Source organism: Trichosurus vulpecula, chromosome 2, assembly GCF_011100635.1.
Source record: "Trichosurus vulpecula isolate mTriVul1 chromosome 2, mTriVul1.pri, whole genome shotgun sequence".
Taxonomy (NCBI): domain Eukaryota; kingdom Metazoa; phylum Chordata; class Mammalia; order Diprotodontia; family Phalangeridae; genus Trichosurus; species Trichosurus vulpecula.
In genome coordinates this window covers 363,785,817-363,804,933 of record NC_050574.1, presented here as the reverse complement: position 1 = coordinate 363,804,933, position 19,117 = coordinate 363,785,817, and the positions used below count along the sequence as shown (strand labels likewise).

Sequence of the window (19,117 nt, the reverse complement as noted above, 5' to 3'; positions counted from 1 at the left end):
TTTGAAACTCTTGCCATTAATTGTCAACTCATATTACATTAATTCATCTATTTATTCAACAAATGAATGTCTCCCTAGTTGGTACAAGCTGTATATCTGTTAACTATTTTTCATGGAAAAATCCCAAAATTAAGTTTTATACATTTAATCACTTAAAATCCCCATTTCTACTCCATATATGAATTACTAGTACTACAATGTGTGGTAATAAAAAAAACCAGGAATTAAATCCCAGCTCTGCTGCTTATGATTTGTGTGACTTCCCTTCAGTTTTCTTATCTGAAAATGATGGGGCTGGACTAGTTGACTTTTAAGGTCAACTTTTAAAGGCATGAGCCTATGAATTTCAACTATAGTCTTGAATATAAAATGAAAAAAAATCAGTCTTGCACCTCTCTTGTAAATAAATGAAATTTAATATAAAAGTTTATGACTGCATCAAAATAAAAACCACAAGTAAAGCAATATTTAAAAATGGAAGTCTATTTCTTGCACTGTACTAAATTTAATCTAAGTATGGACATGGTAAACAGGTTACTAATTTCCCACCTTGCTATAAGACAGATTCTTTTATTAAACAGAAATATAACAAGTGGAAGAGACAGAATTAGACCAAAAGACCATTTCTGATCATGGCCTATGTGCTTCATCAAGGGTTCAGTTTATGATATTTATCAAAACAAACTGAATAAATCATTCATAAGGCTCAAAAACAGCAGTTCTTCCTAATTTAGTAGGACTCAATGGCACAGAAATCAGACTTTCCAAGCCCCAGGTGATAGCCCTCTTCCCATAAAAATAAATCCAACCTGATTTCCAACACTATTTGCCCATGAGGTGAACTTGTAAATAGACGGCACAAAGCACACTTGAGCTTTGCATACCCAATATAAAAGTTAGTCCCAATCCCTTTGAAGAATTGGTTGATTTAAATGATGCAAAATGTTACAGGCAAGTTGGGACCACTGCAGGAATAGTTCTATAATCCAGATCATCCTCTTTTCTACTTCCATTACCTGGTAAAGGTCCTCACTACTACCTATCTGAGCTACTGTATGGCAAAGAACTCTTAGTTTGGTCTTCTAAACTCCATTAACTCCCAGCTTTGGCTAATCCTAATGCATAGGAGTCTGGTCATGGCATTTTGGGGCTCAAAATACTTCAGTGATTCTTTTTTGAATAAAATTTACATTTCCTTTGCATGGTATTCAAGGTACTCCATGATTTGACAAAATTCCACCCTTCCAATGTTACATCAAAATGACTACTCTACATATGATCTGTTTTGGACTTCTTTTGTCACTCACGAACATTATGCTTTTCCATTTCTATGCCTTTCTATATCCTATTATGCCTAGGAATTAATCCCCCCATCCCCTCTTTGTGTTTAATTTTCCACCTACCATTACACTTTCTCCATGAAACTTTCCTTCATCCTCTTAGTCAAGAATCTTCACTCTCTACCAGAGCCTCACATTCTTTTAAACAATTTAATATATTAAACTTTTTTGTGTGTATGCATCCTACAGAGCTAAGTTCCATCTAAACTAACATAATAATTAAAAAGAAATTTTTTAAAAATGAATTTGACTGTTTAACAAGGAATTTTTGAGCATTTTAAACTTTGTAAACATATTTATTGCCTGCAGCCAAGGCTATGCTTCTTGTATACACAACAAAATTCTCACTGGCAACAAAGAAAAACAAGCACTTGTGTGTACCTAAAAACACTTTCGGAAGATCTGAGCCATTAGCTTCAATTGCTGGTAACATCAAGCAATTTATTCCCTGAGTGTGGTAGTATCTACCAATGGATTAGGGGAAGGCTGCAAACTATGGAACACAACAATCAGGAAAGAGTCAAAGCTATGAGTAACCTAAACTGCAGTAGAGAGACATACATGATGGGGGTAGGCTGTATCTTGGTTAACAATGAACTTAAAGAACATCTTAGAAAAGAAGTAAACCAGTCATGTAGGAAGAGCAGAGAATTAAGATAAAAACTAAAATAGGGATAGTGTTTGGAGAAGGATTGTGGGTATACTGAATCAGTAGTTAAGTTTTCACTACTAGGTAGTGGTTAAAGTTACAAACAGGCATCTATTTTTATAAATATACTAAGGGTTGGGAGATAGTGCTACGAGGAAGATCATCAAGAAATTTGTCAATTCAGATTGATTTAGATTTTAATCCAACACCTGTGATAGATTTGTGCATCAGGGAAAGTGTTTTACATTTGGGAAATTGTACTCCAATTCACTCTTTTCCTCCTATTCAATTTATACATACCGATGCATAACACAAGTCAAAATGTTGTCTATGGAACAGCATATACAGTTTGGAAAAGAGTCATGGATTGCTAGACTAATCTCTCTATGCTACAAGTCATAGAAAAAAAAAACCCAACTTTAAAAAAAATTAAAAAGCTGTGTAAGGACTATAAGAATAAAAAATAACTAGCCAATGAATAGGTGGAACACTAAATTAGTACCCATGGTATGTTAAAAGATCTAAAAGAAGGTGAAGTCAGGGCCCTGGAGTCAGGAGGACCGGAGCTCAAATCCAACCTCAGACACTTGACACATGTAGCAGCTGTATGACCTTGGGCAAGTCACTTAACCCCAACTGCCCTGCCAAAAAGAAAAAAAGGTGGAGTGGAAGGATGACAAGAATCATATCCTACAAGAGAAGACTGTAGATAAACTGCCATCTGCACCAACAGAGATGATTATCTTTAGCAAAGACCATTAGAAATAATGAAGTATTTATTTCAGAAACATTGCTAGCTGGTTCTTACGATACAAGAAGGAATAAAGGAAATTCTTATTTTCAAGGAGCTTATTATCTAATATGGGTTTCTCTATGTATCCTTAAAAAAAAAACTTTCCAGCATTTTCACTAATGAGCTGTAGGATATACGGGCTAAGCAAAAGACAAACTACAAAACTGGAAAGTCAGCTTCCAAAATGGCTGTTAGTTTGTATTTTGTTTAGCTTCTAAATAATTGACTGGATAATTTTTTTAAAAGACCACTACAAAGAAAACAGGAGCCTTTCCAATTTTCCTGAAGTAAATTTTCAATGTTCGTTCAGTCTTTTAAATGAGATTTAAAAACAAAAACAAACTAGGTACTAATCCTTTTACGTAGAGTGTGATTTTACACTTTAGTTGTATATAACTATAACAGGAGTCTACATTTTGGTTTCAATATGGATAATTAAAATGGCTAAAGTATGTGATATATGATTAGAAAAAAAACAGGTGACCTAAAACTATTACACCATCTGTCTGTGAATTGGTGTTAATAGCAAAAGCCACCTTGCAGCTTGAATTTTGCTTAAATTAGGCTCAGTTATTCTCACCTGCTTTCGACTTTTTTCAACAATGTTATTCAAGTCACTGGAGCGCAAAGGTATAGAATAGCAATCTTGCCTCTTTTTCTAACTACATTCTTTTATGCTAACCCCCTCCAAATCTATATACCTGTATCTCCAATTCCAACCAGGATGTCACTTCATTATCTTAAACTCTATAGGTTAAAAAATCAACTCATCCCCACCAGGGAAAGAAAAATCTGTCCCTTTTCCCAAATTTCATACTTTGGCTGATTCTGGTTGATAATCAAGTCTTCCTTCTTTTCCCCTTGCAGTCAATGGTTGCCAATCCTGTTAATTCTAACCTCTATAACACCCTATCAATCAATAAACATTTATTAAGTGCCAGATTCTGAGCTAGAGTCTGGGGATACAAAAATCAGAAAATGAGATAAATAATGCTTTCAGGGGGCTTACAATCTCTCAGTTGGGAAAACATACACACAAGTATGTGGAGAATACAGCACAAGTACAAAATTAAGACAAGGTAGTTAGGGAGGGCAAGTATGCCCTTGCAGAGTACCAAAAAGAGCTTCTTCCTATAAAAGGTGGTTACTTGATGTGCATTTGGAAGAAGTGAGGAAAGAGGATACTTTGGACTTAGGGTGAGGTCACCACAGAGCAGAATGTGTAAAGGCAGAGAGGGGAGCTATAATAACCATTATTAATGAATAAGCATTTATTATACCAAGCTCAGGCTATACAAATACAAGTCAAGACAGTTTTTGCCCTCACAGAATATATATTCTAACTGGAGAGACCATATACAAAGGAGATTGGCAGCCAGGTGGCGCAGTGAGTAGAGCACTGGCCCTGGAGTCAGAAGGACCTGAGTTCAGCTCCAGCCTCAGCCACTTAACACACTAGCTGTGTAACCTTGGGCAAGTCACTTAACCCCAAATTGCCCTACCTTCCCCCCTCAAAAAAACAAACAAAAAAGAATACTTTGGTCTGGGAAAATTATAGGGACATAGAGCAGAGTGATAGGCGATCGCCATAGCCCATCCATACAGTGGCACTGTGAATCTGCATGGTCCATAGTTGATTTGAACATAGTTCCAGAAAGTGAGGAGAAAGCCTGTACCAGGAGATGGCCAGAAGATAGGAAGTAAAGTGAAGTAAGACTAAGTGGAATAATCTACAATGAATGATGCTGAAGGTAGCTCAGGACCAGGGAGTGAATGACTTTAAACTTGAGAAATTTATATTTGATCCCTGAGTGTCAATAAACTTCTTTAAAAAAAAAAACCCAACAAAAATATTGTTATAACTATTTCAATATAATAGTTCCCTTTGTTACACCAGATTGCCAAAGAAGTCCCCAACACAAAAAGTTTTAAAGATTTCTTGCCCTAGAGGCAATAGGAAACCACTGAAATTGATCAGACCTCCAACTAAAACAAAATAAAAACAACTATTCTTAAGGAAATTACTTTGGCAGTGGTGTGGAGGATGGATTAGTGGGGAGAAGCTTGAGGCAAGGAGATCAATTAGGAAGTTATTAAAATAGTCCAGGCCAAATGTAGTGAGAAAGGGGATGTGCAAAAAATGTTGTGGAAGTAGAAATGCCTGTATTTAGTGGCTTACTGAATATGATGTAGATGTGGGATATTCAAGAATACTGCCTACATTGGGATTCTGAGAAACCTGGAAACCCTGTTTCCATAGCAACAAGGAATTTCAAGAAGAGGAATGGATTGTTTTTGTGGAGATGGGAGAAGGGAGAAAATGTATTCTTTTCTGAATGTGCTCAGATTGAGATGTCTATGTGACATCCAGTTTGAAATGTTCAATAAGAGAACTAGTTATTTGAGATTGAAGGTAAGAAAGAGATTGGAACTGGCTGACTATATAGATACGGTAATCAACTGCACAGAGATGCTAACTCTAAAGGAGTTGATGAGGTAATTGAAAGTCAGGGTGGAGCTTTGAGATACACCTAGATAGTGGGTAAGATGAAGACTGAGGACTAGTCAAACAGGTCAGAAGAAAACCAGGGGAACCCAGAGAAGAGAGGGTAATCAATTAAATGTTGCAGAAAAGTCAAGGTTGAAGACTAAGAAAAAGAGCATCAGATTTGGCAATTAAGGATGGAAGGCACTGTTAAGACACTGGGCAATTAACACACTAGTGCAACTCATTTTACTCATGGCTGCAACGGATATTGTGCAGGTTATATTTAGGAGAGTTTACCAAAGTCATGTTTTCATTAAAGAGCTTCAACTTCACTCCCCAAACCACGATTTTTCCTTCTTTCAAAGGCCACCAAGACACTAAACACTAACTTCTGTTGTATGGTACTAACAAGCTGTAAAAACCCAACATTTTCAGATGGCTCAGAGCTACTTTACTGAGATGCAAAGTTAAGCAGCTTTGAACAAGGAAGACTCCACCACTTAATAGTAAAATTTATGTATGCTAGTCCGAACAGTTTAGAGAACTTATGCTCATTTCTAAGACTAGTCTAAAATAATTTAGTTCATATTCATACCAAAAAATTTAGGTAGCAGTCTAAGGAGGGAAAAAAGTAGTTAAAAAATGAGCCTGAATTTAAGTGTGACCAGCTCTTTGAAGATACTGAATATACCATTTTAGTTAATATAAACTATTTTAGGGGCATATAACTAAATAGTAATAAGGAACTTCTTTCTCTCTCTTTCCTAATTTTATAGTCTTTTTTTCCCTTTTAGAACTTCACCAGAAGTTCTTCACCAGATGTCCTGAGGCACTTTCCCAACTGATTAATATTAGAAAGCTAAAATAATATAAATGTCATTTGCTTTTGATTTATAGTTCTACAATTCCCAAAATAAGTGACTGGTACAGTCTACCCACATATGAAAAATTGAAGATTTTGACAGATTAGGAACCTAAAACTCCTTTAGTTCACAATTATATTCAGCAACATATTCCATCAGTTATGTATATTATTTTTCCCCTTAAATCTGTTCTTCTGATATTTCTGTCACTGGCACCACCACTCATTCACTTAACCTCCCAAGTTGGAAACTTTGAGTTTAACAGACTCTTCCTCTCTGCCTCATATATTATACCACCATTTACAAAATCGTGCCAATTCTACCTTTGAAATATTTCTCACTGATACGTTCCTCTTCTCTATCCCTATCAACTCAACCCAGGACAGACAAGACAGGCTGACCCTCATCACTGTCCTCCAAAACTAGGATTATGGGATTCTGGACTACAAGATAAGAAGGGAATGAGAGATATTGTTATGTCCTTTCTTCAACAGCACTGACCATGACAATTGTTTAGTTGCTTATCCTTCATTCTGGAAGAGCAAAGACAGGAGGGTGATATTTTGACTTGCAAATGAACTGGACTTCAGTGACACAGAGCTCTGCGAAGTTCAGTCTCACTCTCTCCTCCAGAGTCATCTGAGTCCAGTGGTGGCAAGACACAGGTCAAGCAACCGGCATGCCACTGATCATGACATTCCTTAGCTCAAGAAGCTTCAGTGGCTCCATATTGCCTCTAGGATAAAACACAAACTCCTATCTGGCACATAAAGCCCTTTACTAGTTTCAACCTACCTTTATAAAATGATTCATATTACTCTGCCCTAGTACATTCTTTTTAGAGCCTAACTAGTCTATCATAATTCTCATGATATTTTATTTTGTGCCACCTGCTTTTGTATAAGCTATTTCCTATGCCTAGAATACTCTTTCACCTCAGTTTCTCCAAATTCCAATCTTCTCTTCAAGGCTCAATTCAAGCCCCACCTCCCACACGATGCCCCCCAATTATTAATGCTCTCCTCAATGACTTTGCATTTATTTATCCATGTGGTCTCCCCTACAGAATATAAGCTCCCTTAGGGCAGGGACTGTTTCTCTTTATTATACCCACAGATTCTGGTTCAGTGCCTGGCACAAGGCAGAGGCATGATAAATATCGATTGAATTGACTTTAAAACTGGAAGGAAGCTTAGAGAGATTTTGTCCAATCTCTTATTTTACAAATGCAAAAGAGGATCTGCAAAGTTGAATGAATGATAAGAAGCTCGTATATGCAAAAACCCTGGGGATATTAGCAAAAAAGCAAGACAGTCCCTTCTTTCCAGCACACATATGATCTACTAAGGGGGCGGAGCCAAGATGGCAGCTAGAAAGCAGGGACTTGCGAGAGCTCCCTTCCAAGTTCCTCCAAAAACCTATAAAAAATGGTTCTGAACAAATTCTAGAACTGCACAACCCACAAAATAGCAGAGGGAAGCAGGGCTCCAACCCAGGACAGCCTGGATTGTCACTGGGTGAGGTCTATTGCACACGAAGCTGGGAATGGCAGGACCAACCAGACCAGGAGCTGGGTGGAACAGGCCCTAGCGTGGCAGTTACCAGACTTCTCAACCCACAAACACCAAAGACAACAGAGAAGATGAGTGGGAAAAGCTGCAGGGAGTGAAAGGAGTTCGCCGTGGGGGAGGGTGGGGAAGGCAACAGTGGTGGTGCAGCTACAAAACTACAGCTGCAGTTGCTTGCACCTGGTGGGAGGAATTAAGTGGCAGATCAGAGCAGGAGTGCAGAGCCTGCTTAAGATCTGAGTCAGGTCCGGGTTGGCGGTTCTTGGGGAAGGAGGAGTGCTGGTGTGGCAAAGCTGGCTGTATAGAAATAGCTCTGAAAACAACAGCATATCCCCTCAAGCTTGGAACAAAGTACTCTTTACTCTACAAGCAATCATACCCCACTGAAAAACTCAAGGGACAAGTAAGTCGGCTGGGAACATGGCCAGGCAGTGAAAACGCCCTCAGATTGAGACTCAGACTTTGGAATCTTTCTTTGGTGACAAAGAAGACCAAAACATACAGCAAGAGGAAGTCAACAAAGTCAAAGAGCCTACATCAAAAGCCTCCAAGAAAAACATGAACTGGTCTTGGGCCATGGAAGAGCTCAAAAAGGATTTGGAAAAGCAAGTTAGAGAAGTAGAGGAAAAATTGGGAAGAGAAATGAGAATGATGCGCGAAAACCATAAAAAACAAGTCAATGACTTGCTAAAGGAGACCCAAAAAAATACTGAAAAAAAATATTGAAGAAAACAACACCTTAAAAAATAGACTAGGGGCAGCTATGTGGCTCAGTGAGTAGAGCACTGGCTCTGGAGTCAGGAGGACCCGAGTTCAAATCTGGCTCAGACACTTGACACATGTACTAGCTGTGTGACCTTGGGCAAGTCTCTTAATCCCACTTGCCCTGCCCAAAAATTAAAAAAAAAAATAGACTAACTCAAATGGCAAAAGAGCTCCAAAAAGCCAATGAGGAGAAGAATGCCTTGAAAGGCAGAATTAGCCTAATGGAAAAGGAGCTCCAAAAGACCACTGAAGAAAATACTACCTTAAATACTAGATTGGAGCAAGTGGAAGCTAGTGACTTTATGAGAAATCAAGACATTATAAAACAGAACCAAAGGAATGAAAAAATGGAAGACAATGTGAAATATCTCATTGGAAAAACCACTGACCTGGAAAACAGATCCAGGAGAGATAATTTAAAAAAAATTATTGGACTACCTGAAAGCCATGATCAAAAAAAGAGCCTAGATATCATCTTTCAAGAAATTATCAAGGAGAACTGCCCTGATATTCTAGAGCCACAGGGCAAAATAGAAATTGAAAGAATTCATCGATCACCTCCTCAAATAGATCCCAAAAAGAAATCTCCTAGGAACATTGTTGCCAAATTCCAGAGCTCCCAGATCAAGGAGAACATACTGCAAGCAGCCAGAAAGAAACAATTTGAGTATTGTGGAAACCCAATCAGAATAACCCAAGATCTGGCAGCTTCTACATTAAAAGATCAAAGGGCTTGGAATATGATATTCCGGAGGTCAACGGAGCTAGGATTAAAACCAAGAATCACCTACCAGCAAAACTGAGTATCATGCTCCAAGGCAAAATATGGACTTTCAATAAAACAGAGGACTTTCAAGCTTTCTCAGTGAAAAGACCAGAGCTGAATAGAAAATTTGACTTTCAAACACAAGAATCAAGAGAAGCATGAAAAGGTAAACAAGAAAGAGAACTCATAAGGGACTTACTAAAGTTGAACTGTTTTGTTTACATTCCTACATGGAAAGAGGATGTATATGATTCATGAGACCTCAGTATTAGGGTAGCTGAAGGGAATATGCATATATATGTTTATGTACATATATGTATAAGTGAATGTGTATGTATGTATATATACATATACATATATATATATATATATATATAGAGAGAGAGAGAGAGAGAGAGAGAGGGCACAGGGTGAGTTGAAAATGAAGGGAAGATATCTAAAAGAAATAAAATCAAATTAAGGGATGAGAGAGGAATATATTGAGAGAGGGAGATAGGGAGAGATAGAATGGGGGAAATTATCTCACATAAAAGCAGCAAGAAAAAGCAGTTCTGTAGGAAGAGAAGAGAAGGCAGGTGAGGGGGGAATAAGTGAATCTTGCTCTCATCAGATTTGACCTGAGGAGGGAATACCATACATACTCAATTGAGTATCTTACCCCACAGGAAAGAAGGAAGAAGATAAAAAAAAGGGGGGGGATGATAGAAGGGAGGGCAGATGGGGGTGGAGGTAATCAAAAACAAACACTTTCGAAAGGGGACAGGGTCAAGGGAGAAAATTCAATAAAGGTGGATAGGTTAGGAAGGAGCAAAATATAGTTAGTCTTTCACAACATGAGTATTGTGGAAGGGTTACACATAATGATACACATGTGGCCTATGTGGAATTGCTTGACTTCATAGGGAGGGTGGGTGGGAAGGGAAGAGGGGAGAGAATTTGGAACTCAAAGTTTTAAAAACGGATGTTCAAAAACAAAAAAAGTTTTTGCATGCAACTAGAAAATAAGATACACAGGCAACAGGGTGTAGAAATTTATCTTGCCCTATAAGAAAGGAAGGGAAAAGGGGATGGGAGGGGAGTGGGGTGACAGAAGGGAGGGCTGACTAGGGAACAGGGCAACCAGAATATACATCATCTTGGAGTGGGGGGAGGGTAGAAATGGGGAGAAAATTTGTAATTCAAACTCTTGTGAAAATCAATGCTGAAAACTAAATATACTAAATAAACAGATGAATGAATGAATAAAAAAATAAAGAAAAAAGATTTTTCTTGACCAAGGAGGCCAAAACAGCTAGTGAGACCCAGGATTAGAACCCACCTTTTGACTCCAAATATAATGCTCTTTCCACTATGGCTTTCAGCTGTCCAGCTTATTTTATACTGTATAAACACAAGGCAACTGAGGGGGAAGGCACTAAATAAAAAGCCTGTCGAACTGTTTCTGAACGTGTGCACACCTTCAATCTCAAATGTCATCAAAACAAAGAGTTAACATAGTAAAAATATTAAGAACTATTTGTCTTTGCATCTTCTCTCTCAACTTTAGATTGTACAATTTGGAAGAGGGAGAGACAGAACTCTAAGCCTTGAAAAAATGTTTCAATTGAATTTTTCCACATTTCCATACATCAGAAGACAAAAAACACCTGTTTTCCACCCTATTTGGAGCAATAAAAACATCAAATACTGAGGAAGACAAAATTACTCAAAATGTCCTTATCTATTTTTGGAGATCCAACTACACCCCAGAGGAGAAAACACAAAATAATTTCTCCAGCACTTAAAAAAGAACTCATTCCCCACCCTCAGAAAGGTACTGTTCAAGTTTAAAGCAATACTTTTCCAACACCTGAAAGGTAACTAATATTCTTCATCCTGAATCTCTCAATTTTGGAAAAAAGAAAAGCAAGATTAACTATAATTCTAAAAGCCCTTTTTAGTATTTCTAGATCACTCCAGTAAGTAAGATAAAAATGGTTAAAAACAACAAAAACCAACCCACGATGACCAAACACATACTTGACACATTTTTAACATATTCTTAACCTATGTCTTTTCTATTTCCCATTCTTCTATCAATTTCATTTTTTAAAAGCTGGTTCAAGGATATCCCAAACATTTAGTATTAATAACATCTTTTCTATCATGTCAAAGCAGGACTTTATTTTAATCATCTCACACACGGCTTCCTGTGTGGTATTGTCAAAAAGGCAACACCCTGGAATTATTTGGAAGGACTTGTTTTCACTGAAATTTACTAAGTCAAACTTTAAGAATTTGTAGCAGGCTCAAAATATACAAATAATTCAGGTGATAAAAATTTGACTCTCAGTACCATTAAATGAATGAGAAAACATAAAATACAATGTAACTGAAGAGACAAGATACATTTAAGTTGAAGAAATATTACCCTGCTAAAGGAAAAACTTTGCATAAAGTTTCGAAATGCTCTAGCAAAGTTCCAGCCAAATGCCAAAAAGAATTGGGAGGGGTGGGATGGGACTTAAAAACTAATTAAATAAAAATCAATGTCTAAGCAGTTTTTAGTTTTATCAATGAAAACAACTGTCAAAATTTAGAAAACCAGACCTCGCCTCAAAAACTAAGAAATTTCTTAACACATCTTTTCAAGCTTTTCATTTCATTATTCTTTCATTCCTATTTGAAAAGAATGAATCATCCTTTTAATTCAGTTTTAAAATATTGGCTCCTATTTATGACAGCTACTTCAAATAACAACTTACTAATTCTTCAACTATATAGAATCATAGAACTTCACTTCTTTTAGGGCTGGAAGTGGTCACAAGGAGATCATTAATCTAACATCCTCATCATAGGATGTGAGAAGGGTTACAGATTAATGGATTTGCCTACTCATACACCTAGAAGTGGCAGGAAAAGGAAGTAAGAGCTTCAGATTCATTGAAGAATTCTTTCCCTTAACCTCACCACTTTTCTTAACGCAAATAAGACAAGTCTACACCATTCCAAAATAAATGAGCTCTACAAAGCATTATATAGAGCTGAAAGGAACCTAAGAGGTCACTCAATCCAATCCTCACTTTATAGATAAGGAAACCAAGGATCAAAGAGAAAATGACTTACTCAAGGTCACCACCATCTGACCCCAAGTCATTTAACTCCAATTCACTGCTCTTTCGGCAAGACAATGCCTTCCTCTCTAGAGTGACTACGGATGACCAGAAGTGGGTATACCGCCATTAAGGTGCTGACCAGTTTGATTACTTTAGATGTAAAAAGATTTTATGTATAACATTTTCAAACATGGTGTTACAGAAAGAAGTGCTCTGGATTTTTCCCATTAAGATAGAGAAGAGGCAATTAAGAGCCATGAACACCACTATCCTTGTTCTTTCCAGTGTAGCCAAGCCTGCATAGCTACCTGATGCCAAAAGGCAAAGAACACACCAGACACCCTGTATTGATAAGCAGAAAAATCGTAATGATGCAGAGACTGAGAGGGCATAGAGTTGGAGGCCTGGTTCAAATCCAAGACTGGCTATTTACTGTGTGACCTTGGATAAGTCATTTAATCTTATCAGCTTCCATTACGTGCAAAATTAGTAAATTAGACTAGATAGCTTCTTTCAGCTCTAAATTTATGATCTATATCTTATATATTAACTTGCATGTTTACTTGCAATTATTCACTTTATATTTATTTTGTATTTTTACTTGTCTTCCCCATTAGAAAGTTGAGCTCCTTGTGAAGTGGGACAGTTTTAATTTTTAAAATTTTTATACCAAGTGACCTAGGAAAGTACCTAGTGTGTGGCAGGTGCTTAATAAACTCTTGCTGATGAAGATACTGTATGTATGGATCAGCCATTTAAACAGAAGGAGGTAAGCCAATTAAAGACAAAAAATGGATTTTCAGTATGTTTCAATGGACACGCAAACCCACTAAAAAATAAAACAATGCTACCCACTTCCACTTTTAGACATATAGTATCTAAAATATAATCTAATCTTTCATTTCCATTGGCTAATCAAGTGTAACACTGTCAATAGCATTCCTTTTTCCTCTTCTGAAAAACAAAAAAGGGGAGGTGGCTTTCTTTGTTACAATGAAAGCTAAATCAGTAGTTAGGAGGGTAAAACACAGCAGACGTGACTTGAACCTGTACCTGGAAGCTGTGTGACCTTGGGCAATGTGGTTACTTTTTGGGGCCTCAGTTTCCTTACCTGTAAAGTTGAAGGGTCTGGACAAAATAATTTGCAAGGGCCCTTCCAGTTCTAACAAGTGATGGACGATGACCCTTTGCTACATCTCTGAAAAGTCCGGTATAAAAACTAATTAAAGTGAAGGGGACATACTACTTCTCTCTAACTCCCCACGCCTGAACCTTCAGCCATCAAATGCTGTGTCACAGAAGGGAAAGGGAGAAACGTGTCCAAAGAGCGCTTTCTCCACAAAGAAATCCCCCTTTTCGGTGGGGGAGAAACAGAGAAAGAGGCACTAATTTTGCCCCTCGAAAGCCACTCCCCCATCCACGGCACCGCACCCGCCACTCGGCCTCCCCTCCCGATAGTCCCCAGGATCCTCAGCCCCACGTGGGGATGCCCGGCTGCGGAGGGCGGAGGCCGGGCGAGGGGGGGGGGGCGGCGGCGGCGTCCCCGAGCCCTCCCACGCCGCTCTCACCGTCTCCTCGTGGGCGCCAGTGCCGTCCTGGTGGCCGCTGCCCGCTCCGGCCGGGGCCGGGCTGGCTCTGCCCTCGGGTGTCTTCCTCTCGCTGTTCCGTTTGAGGCCTCCGCCCCCAGCATCGCCCCGGCCGCCGCTACCCGGGTCCCGCCGTCGTCGCTGCCGGCTCCACAGGTACACTGCGCCCGCGCCCAGAATGAGCGGCGCCCCGACCGCCAGCGCCAGCTGCCAACGAGGCAGGCCCCCCGCGGCGGGACCGGCCGCCCCGCTCCCCACCCCGGCCCCGGCGCTGGGGACCGCTGTCACCGCCGACTCCAGGGGCTTAGAGGCGGCCATGACGACCTGATCACTCCTCAGCCGCCGCCCCTACCCGGCCGCCGCCCCTACCCGGTCGCCCTAGTCCCGGAGCAACCACGCCAGCCAGCGAGAGCAGTAAGGGAGAAGCGGGCGACAGAAAAGGGCCAGAGGGCACCGGAAACCCAGGGCATGCCGGGCCAATCTTCCGGTCTCCTCTCCATCTCGAGGGGATGGGAGGGAGAGACGATCACTTCCGGTCACGGGACCACCCAGGGTCGGCTTAAGAGCTTTCCGCAGTCTAGTTGCTTGGAATTCGCCTAGTGGAAGAGTCCCAACTGGGTCTCTGTCCCTCGGCCCCTAGGAGGCGGAAGTCGGGATGTGAATGGAACGAGCGCGCGGTGATTTTGTTGGGGGAGGAGGACGTTTGTAATAAAACTCCAATGAGATGTTAAGAGGTTTGCTAACCTTCGGGTGTTATTTAAACGTACGTCCGTTAGTCGTAGAGTTGGCTTGCCGGAGGGGGCGGGGCCGAAGGTTGCGCGCCGTTGCTATTGGCCTTCGCGGGTGGTGTGGGCGGGGCCGAGTCTGCTCCGCCCCGCTCATTGGCGGGGTATCTCCCTCGCCCGGGGCCAGGTTCTCGGTGTGCCCCTGTGCCTGTGATTCGTGGGAGGCTCCACGTACTAGATGCCTCCAGTATGCTTTGTACTGATCCTTTGGCTCTCCTTCAAGAATTGCTCAACCTGCATCTTCTTATCGTGATGAACCAGCTCCCCAGTAGCTTTAGTGAACATGAGGTTATTGTAGGCAAAGGAGACATACCAGAAAAGGATTGTGCTTTTTCGAGGCTTGCAACACTTCTTCATCCTCTCCCCCTTCCCCCCACCATAATCCCTTCAAGCAGAAGTGACAGGCTTTCTCTGCTAAGTTCCACCTGTCTCACCACCAAGTTCATGTCACCGCGATGAGCTGTTATTTCCCCTCTCTAAGCAAAGCTTCTGCTTATCTTTCCCTCGAGCTCCCTAAGGCTGCCTCTAACCAAAGCCATAGCTTATCTTTCCCTTTAGCTTCCCACAGGGATTCCCAATCCTGTGTTTGAATTGAACCCTATGCACTACACCGTGATTGGGACTCTCTTCTACCCAGTCCTACTCCTTCGTCTCTGTCTTTATAATTTTGTTCCATCTCAGGTTCTATTGCTTCCAGTTCTACAGTACCTAATTCCTTCAACCCCAAATGTCTTGCTGGAAATACGGTGTTATGGTGTCTAAATAACCTGTTACTATATTAAGCATTCACCTCTTAAATCCAGCTGTAAATCTCCGCTGCTGTCAACAACTAACTTTGTTAGAATTTTGTAATTTAATTACACTCGAGGTGGGAGAGGCTTCTCATTTACAAATTATAATCGTAAAATATTTCAATTATTTCATACTGCTCTTGTGAGAAAACCTGGTTTAGTGGATAAAGAACTAGCCTTGGATTCAGTAAAAGTCCTCATTCTCCTAGCTGCATCAGCCTCCCTCTACAATGACCCACCAATCCAACCCTGGAATTCACACAGTGAAAGTACCCTCTGCCCCTTCAGCCTAAATCAGCCATGTATCATTCCTTTCCAAGCTGCACTGGACTTTCTCTACCCTGTCCCCAGCCAGGTATTGTGGCCTCTCCCCCCGCCCCCAATCCTTTTCATCTTCCTTTTATGTGTTGACTTCCTCGGTTAGAATGTAAGCTCCTTGAGGAAAGGGACTTTCCTTCTTTCTACTGGTATTTTTATTCCCAGAGCTTGATTAAAGATCTGAAATCAAGTTCTACCTCCTTAAATACTAACTGTGTGACCCTTGATAACTGTTTAAATCTGTCAGTGCCCCAGGTAACCCTCAAGGCTATAAATTGCTGAGCTCTAGCCAGTCAGCATTGGTAGGAATTCCCCCACCTAGAGTTCCCTACCAAAATGCTATTTAACCCTGTTAAATTATGTAACCAAAGGAAGAACCATAACACTCATTCTACATATATTCATTAAAAGCCAGCTATGTACTAGGTTCTGGGGATACAAATACAAATGTGAAGCAGTTCCTGACCTCAGTGAGCTTACAGTCTCTCTGGAGGATAAAACATCTTCACAAATAAGTAAATTCAGAATATATACAAAACAAATACACAGTGATGAAAAGTTACTAACTACTGGGAAATCCTTAAAAGTCTTTCAGAAGAGGTAACATATATTCTTATCCTAATTACTAAATTTAAATGTACATTAAATGTACATGCTCCTCTTTCCCAAACTTCACAATAATAATAATTCACTTATGTAGTTCTAATAACCCCCAGGGTAGTGGAAAGAGTGCTGAATTTTAAGTCAGAGGATCTGAGTTCAAATCCCAACTCTGCCACATTGCTTGTGTGTTTTGGGGCAAGTTACATAATCTCTCAGCCTCAGTTCCCCCATGAATAGATTGAGAAGACTGTATGAGATAACCTCTAAGGTTCCTTCCAGTTCTCAATCCATGATCACATGAATTTAGGGGCTTGTAGGGTTTGTTGCCTAACACTAAGGATGACTTCCCCATAGTCACACAGATAATGTCATAGGCAGGATTGGAATCTGCTGCGTCTTCTTGATGCCAAGGCTGACACTCATATATTAAGGCAAGTTGCTTCTCATGTGTTAATTATTCATTTTATTGATGAGGAAAGTGACTATTATGGTTGAGTAACTTGCTAATGGTTACAGAGCAAGTTAGTCTCAGAAATAGACCAAGTGGTCCTTTTTTTTTTTTTTTTGGTGAAGCATGTGATTTTATCAGTGTACTTGGAACTCTATGCAGATCTGCAACTGTTCTAATAGCTTATCTTATAGTCTCACTGAGTTTCTTAGAATACTCAATTGAAACATTAAGTAACCTGCTCCTGGCTACACAGCTACAATGTGTCAGATGTATCAAAGGCAGGACTTAAACAGCTTTTAGCTGGGTAGCTAGGGGCCGCAATGGATGGAACGCCATGACTTGAGTTCAAGTCTAGCCTCAAACACTAGCTGTGTGACCCTGGGCAAGTGACTTAACCTTGTTTGTCTCAGGTCTTCATCTGCAAAATGAACCTGAGAAAGAAATGGCAAACCACTCCAGTATCCTTGCCAAGAAAACCCCAAATGAGGTCATGAAGAGTTGGACACAATTCAACAGCAATAAAAACTAAGGTTTTCCTGACAGGTGCCAGCGCTCTCAACTGCAATACTATGCTTTTCCATTTTACCATTGAACAAAGCATTTTTTTGCTCACAAACCATATACAAGAAGATAACAGGGCTCCGCCTCCAACTATGGCCCTGCCCTGGATGGGAGGGAGAGTCGCTAGAATAGACCCTTGCTCCCACCATTTTCCAATTGCACAAGATTTTTTCAGAGTTCCACAGAGTTAACCATATCCAGGTCCAACAAACCAAGCAGAAGGCTAATTAGTGCTTCTGGTATAGGGTGGTTAATGTGCTTGAGTCTCCCAGGGAGAAAGTGATTAAGATGCTCTCTCACAGAAAGAGGCCGGCCAAAGTTCACTGCCATCAGTGGGTGCTCATTGCACCAGAATCTGTTACTGATTTTCCAGGAAAGACTGAGAATGGACCTGTGTTTACAAGACTGCATAACCCATGTACAAGGGAAACAGCCCTTTACTTGTTCGATACCAATGCACAACAGCTGTTTGAAGTAAAACCTTTCCATGAAGAGTATGAAGAATACCATTCTTGGTTTATAGGTTAGACAATTCACCATGATGGTTGCCTTTTACTTGTTACACCAATGGACCCTTTGTTTATGGTTCTGTACTACCTTATAAAGGCTGAGAAAGAACAAGGGAAGTTTCAACCACTGGATCAGGTTGTGACAGATGCAGAATTTCCTAGCTGTTCCATGCCATCGCAATGTGCCAAACTCAGACCATTTCTTCACCAGGTGACAGAGGAAAAAGAAATTGGAAATAATAAGTTGTATAAGTACAGCAAAGAGAAAACATTGAAGTGGCTGAATAAAAAGGTGGATCAGATTGTGAGAGCTTTAAAAATTGGCAATGTAAATGTAGGTGCCCAAGTATTATCTGCCACATTTGTCCCAGGTGACCGTGGCTCTGATGTCAAAGAAGAGGATTATATCCATTATGCTCATGGCCTTATATCTGAAGGTATACCTAAGGAATTAAGTGAAGACTTAGCTACATACTTAAAGCTTCTAGAACTTTCTGCTTCATTTCCTGAGCCTCCATTAAGGGAAAGGAAGGTGTCAAATGGACCTGTAGAAGCAGAGGAAGACTACACTAAGTTAAATAGACCAAAAAGACAAATAGCAAAATGATGGCAGCTCAGAAGACTGGCTAAAGTTGACAAGAGGAGAATAGAAGTATTTCCACCTTTTTTGGCACAAAAGTGTATTGGTAATTAAGGTGGGACTATTTTTTTTTACTGTTTTAGAATGCTAAATTAATTAAGTGCCTTTGATTAAGTCTTACTAGGTGCAAAACATATACCCTTCTGCTAACTAGGTGTAAAGCCCCAGGCTCACACCCTTTGGCTGATTAGGTGTAAATCCTTCCAGCCCTGAACAGAGTATGAAAACTCAGAAATTAGCATTTTGTCTGGGGCTCTCACTCACTGGAGGAATGTTGATGTGGAGACTTTGGGCAGCTGTTGTTAAGAGCCGCCCCCCGCCCCTTGAAGAAACCCAGATGTTTTGTTTGGGGGCTCTCAGTTACTGGAAGAGTGGCGTGGGATTCTGGGCAAGCTGTTGTAACTGCCCCCCAGCTTTGCTAACCCAGACCCATTGGTTCTTTGGTAACTATGAATTGTGATTTGGTCTGTTTATATGGTGTATGGTTGTAATTTGTATTTGTTCTGAAGTTCAAGTTTCTGGCTTTTCCCCTGAACTAAGTGAATG

General features: G+C 40.2%; 1 protein-coding gene and 1 pseudogene across 1 annotated transcript in view; one reads left to right on the top strand and one right to left on the bottom strand.

Annotated features, from left to right (window-relative positions):
* Nucleotides 1–14,356, bottom strand: part of TOMM70 (translocase of outer mitochondrial membrane 70) — a 38,087-nt gene extending 23,731 nt beyond the window's left edge. The window contains exon 1 of the mRNA XM_036743313.1: nt 13,896–14,356. Coding sequence (XP_036599208.1) covers nt 13,896–14,231 — 336 coding nt within the window. The 5' untranslated portion in view covers nt 14,232–14,356. The remainder of the gene's footprint in view (nt 1–13,895) is intronic.
* Nucleotides 14,357–17,710: 3,354 nt separating this feature from the next.
* On the top strand, nt 17,711–18,625 carry LOC118837178 (annotated as a pseudogene).
* Nucleotides 18,626–19,117: the final 492 nt, after the last annotated feature.